General features: G+C 29.0%; 1 protein-coding gene across 1 annotated transcript; it reads left to right on the top strand.

The window, feature by feature from the left end:
• Ppt1 (Palmitoyl-protein thioesterase 1) lies at window positions 1-4109 on the top strand. The gene is made up of 7 exons (XM_018549232.1): window positions 1-245; window positions 976-1085; window positions 2759-2886; window positions 2967-3122; window positions 3209-3326; window positions 3753-3911; window positions 3984-4109. The coding sequence occupies exons 1-7, from the start codon at window positions 95-97 to the stop codon at window positions 4107-4109; spliced, it is 948 nt and encodes a 315-aa protein (XP_018404734.1). The 5' UTR covers window positions 1-94.
• Window positions 4110-4669: the final 560 nt, after the last annotated feature.

The following is a 4669-nucleotide window of genomic DNA, read 5'->3' as shown; positions in this document are numbered from 1 at the left end:
GTGTCCGGCAATTGACGATGTTGCAAAAAGCATTGCGATGTGTCGGTTTGCGTTAGTTGCCTACTAAACGTAAGCGTGGTGGTTGACGGTTAACATGGCTTACGTCGTGGGAGAGCCAACAATAAATCATATTTGTATTTTTATCGCTGCGATACTTTTATGCACGAATGCCGGTTGTTTGTGCGAGGAGAACGTAAAAACCACCGACAGTTCGCCAGTGCCAGTGGTGCTCTGGCATGGAATGGGTACGTCTTTCCGATGGCATCTCTAAATATTTTTCACTTTCTCACTTTCTAAATTTAAATCCATATTCCCTGCACCTTTCCTGCTTATTTTCCTTCGGAGTTATTATGTTTATATAATTTTTACTACAGTAATTATATGAGTAATTGTGTTGCAATGTTCTGCATAACTGTAATATCTTTGCATATAGTCGTCATATTAAATTTAATTTTACTTTAAGAAACTTTTTGTATAATTGCTTTAAAACAAACTTAAGTTAAGTACTGTACTTTGTATTTATGTGATAAATATAACATTTACAGTGACAGTAACAGTGATCAATTTTATCACTGTTGATTGCATGTAAATGTTGTGATATCCTTATCATTTAAAAAGAAATAATTATGTATATAGAGACAGAAGTTTCTTTATAAGCGGATTTTATCTTAGCTCAAAAATTATATGTTATAATAAAGAAGAAGCATATTTTGCTTTTATAAAGATACTCATTTTTTTAATTTAATATTTTAATTAACTTGAAACATTCCAAAATATTCATAATTTTTATATTTATCTTTTAAGGAAACATTGTATGTATGAACTAATAAATAATACACTTGCTTACAAAGTGTGAGATTTAAATGTTTTTTTTTTCTTTTTTTAACTAATAGCATGATACATTTAATTTTTAATTTTCAATTATTTATTCTTTTACTTAATTTTATTATAAAAATAAAAGCATATCTTTTGCAGGTGATAGTTGTTGTTTCTCTTTCAGTCTTGGAAAAATACAACAGATCCTTCAAGATGAAATCCCTGGAGTTTATGTTCATTCCATACGTATTGGAAACAACGAGATAGAGGTTGAACAATTGTCAACAACTTTAAAAACATATTTGGAAAAATATTCTATATAAATACAAAATTTATCTTATATCTTCATTCTGTCCTACTTTTGCTTTATGTATTCATCTATTTCTACTTAATTTGTTTATCTTAATTCTTCCTTCGGTATATAAATCTTTTTACATGAACTCTATGCTGCTCAGTGTTGTGCAAGATACTCTATTTTCAGTAAAAGTACAGATACGAGAAAAATAAAATATTTAGATATAGATACTGATACCTTATATGTATCTTAAAAGTATCTAATGTAAGTACAGATACTTTTATTTTTGACATAAAATTTCAGAATAAATTGCATTTTGATAACAAAATGATGTTATTTTGATGTCATAACAAATAACAAGCAACGGTTAAAACCTTGGAAGTTACTCAGAGATCTGACCTTGAAAACTTATGTCCAGGTCAAGGGTGTCTTCCCTATTCGGCATATTTACTAAATTGGCTTTTATTATTGTTAATTATAAGTTTTATCTTGTGATGGTATGATTTAGAAAACTTAATGGATTTTGTAAAAAATATCTACTTAATCTTTATATTGGTTGCAAATATATATTTACAGTGAATGTAAAATATTTTATAATAAATCTTTTTTTATAAAAATAAAAAAATTTATAATAAGATTGGATTGGTTGATTGTGTTGTTATCAATTAAATAAGTTAATTAAAAATTAATATTTTCGTCTATATTTAATATATATTTTATATTATTGTTACTAAATGTTGCCTATTAAATAATAATAGACATTAATGAGGTACGATCTAGACTGCCAGTTCATCTACGCATTCAGCAACTCTTCCCTATATGTACGAGTATAGATACTGCACAACACTAACCGGAGTGAACTTGGCCCCCAATATTACTGAAAATGGATACCGTAGTGTGTTTGTACTCCGTTTGATTCGAGCGTTATTTTGTTTGTCTCAAACAGTAAAAAAATGAGAAAAATACAAAAAATGACCAACGCGCAACTATAAAATTTTTTTATTTAACATGTTATTTGAAAGAGAATTGTTTGTACCCGTTTGCATCTCCTTTATTTTCGTTTGTATCTCAAAGAGTTCAGAGATACAGTACTTTTTAATTTTTACTCAACTCCTATATAATAAAATTGAAAAGCACTCTATATCGTCGAACTCTTTGAGATACAAATACAAATAAAAGAGGTATAAACGGTTATCTTTCGAATGCTGTTGGTCATTTTTCAATGTCTTGAAAACTGACTAAGTTTGCTGTATAGGGATTGCGCAAAAATTGAAAAGCGCTGTATCTTCGAACCCTTTGAGGTACAAATAAAAATAAAAGATGTACAAATAGATACAAACGATTCTCTTTCGAATAACATAAGCTAAATTAAAAAATTTTATAGTTGCGCGCTTGTCATTTTTTATATTTTACTTGTTTTACTGTTTGAGTTACAAACAAGATAACGATTAGTACAAATAGGTACAAACGAAGTATAAATGCACTACGGTATCTATTTTTATTTTTAATAATGTTGAACGCCAGGTTCACACTGATACAACACTACTGCTGCTATCTGTTAATCATATATTATTTGCGTTGCAATTTTACACTATTATTACATTTTGTATGTGTTTTAATGCAAAATTAAGACATAATTTCTTCTAGGATGTTGAAAACGGCTATTTTGGTAATATTAATAAGCAAATAAAGCATGTGTGTGAGCAAATATCGCAAAATATAAAACTTCAAAATGGATACAATGCCATTGGTTTCTCTCAAGGGGCTCAATTTTTGTAAATTGTTTCTTTTATTAATTTTTTCTTTATCATCCATATTAATCTTTTGTACGCAATGTCGTCGTTTTTTATTTTAGAAGAGCAGTAGCTCAAAGATGTCCTGATCCACCAATGCTGAATTTGATATCTTTAGGCGGTCAGCATCAAGGTGTTTTCGGTATACCAAAGTGCTCAGACTCATCTCGAGTATGCAATTACATGCGTCGCATGCTTCATCTCGGTGCATACTTGTGGTACTTGTTCTCATAACTTTGAAATTATTATCCATTATTAATGGAAATTTTCTTTGTTATTATGCGTCATTAAAAATTTTTTTTAGGTACGTGCAAAACTCGCTGATACAAGCTTCTTATTGGCATGATCCCTTGCAAGAAAATGAATATCAAAGAAAAAATCTTTTCCTTGCCGAAATAAATAATGAAAATATTATTAACGCAGTAAGTGTTGTCATATATATATATATATACATTAAAATTTTTAATTTTATTAGAATATGAAAATGTATTATCTAATTTCAATCAATATACAACTTATATGATATATGTACTGTGACACTTTTTATATCATTGATAAAAAAGACTGACATAACTAAAGTTGGCATTTCATGTTTCAAAAAAATGAAATTTTCGTCACAGTTCTGAATGCACTTCGAACAGTTCTGGAGTGCTTGCCCAACACGAAAAATAGTTCCAGTGAATTATCATAAAAAATCGAAAAATATAAATTTAAGGTGTCAATTTTACAGATGTATAACTTTATAATCCAAATATTGCACGTGATGCAGAACGATATTATATTTTAAGCAAAAAAATAAAATAAAAATTATATTATTAGAGTATTAATATTTTTATTATTTGTAACAGGAATATAAAAACAATCTTCAAAAGCTTCGTTCGTTAGTTCTCGTTAAATTCGAGAATGATACAATGGTCGAACCAGTAGAAACAGAATGGTTTGGATTTTACAAACCTGGTCAAGCGGAAGAGGTACAGACGTTGCAGCAAAGTAAGCTGTACCAACAGGTATGTACTCGTGCGATTGATTTCAAAGCATAGTCGTTTAATGCATATATTATCGATTCGTCATTTTCATAGGACTGGCTCGGATTACGCACAATGGAGAACGCCGGTAAAATCTATTTTCTTTCGCTACCTACAGATCACTTACAATTTACTGCTGATTGGTTCATTAAAAATATAATTAAAAGGTATTTAATATAATTAAAAAAGTCTATGAAGAATTTAATGAATTAGATAATATACATAGTATATAGCACGTACATGTATACAATATAAAAAAAGACATACTGTGTCTACACGTTGAATCGGAATTAAATAAAGGTTCTGTCAAGCTGTATCTTTAGTGTTGAAATATTATAATTCTCTGTGTGAATTTATATACACATCAACCCCTCAAACTGCGCACTAAATTTATTTTCAGTTTTAAAATGCAATTCTAACAGAACTAGAGTTGTATTATCACAAATTGACATGTAATTTAAGGCTCGCCTGAATACTCGTCTCAATCATATTAATTTTCGTTATATGACATTTATGAGCAAAGACAAATTGGATAAAACGGAATGATGACATCTGATATTGAAAATCAATGTAAACAAAACGGGCGCGTCAAGTGTGGAGATCTTGTCCATCTTTTTATTTTATACTTAATTTATGCATTACATAAGGATATTCGAGGTCATCAATCTAGGACACAAATTCATAGTACAATAAAATTCTACGAATGCTATGTGCGAATCCAAATTAATCGCTGTCAAAAC

Source organism: Cyphomyrmex costatus, unplaced genomic scaffold (assembly GCF_001594065.2).
Source record: "Cyphomyrmex costatus isolate MS0001 unplaced genomic scaffold, Ccosl1.0 scaffold8, whole genome shotgun sequence".
In the NCBI taxonomy this organism is placed as follows: domain Eukaryota; kingdom Metazoa; phylum Arthropoda; class Insecta; order Hymenoptera; family Formicidae; genus Cyphomyrmex; species Cyphomyrmex costatus.
This window is presented reverse-complemented; position numbering and strand designations above follow the sequence as displayed.

Bases quoted from the DNA above. Each gene is read 5' to 3' on its own strand.
- Ppt1 (XM_018549232.1), top strand. From the start codon at position 95: ATGGCTTACGTCGTGGGAGAGCCAACAATAAATCATATTTGTATTTTT. The intron at 3,123-3,208 runs GTACTTGTTCTC...AATTTTTTTTAG, and splicing joins CATCTCGGTGCATACTTGTG to GTACGTGCAAAACTCGCTGA. The intron at 3,327-3,752 runs GTAAGTGTTGTC...TATTTGTAACAG, and splicing joins ATGAAAATATTATTAACGCA to GAATATAAAAACAATCTTCA.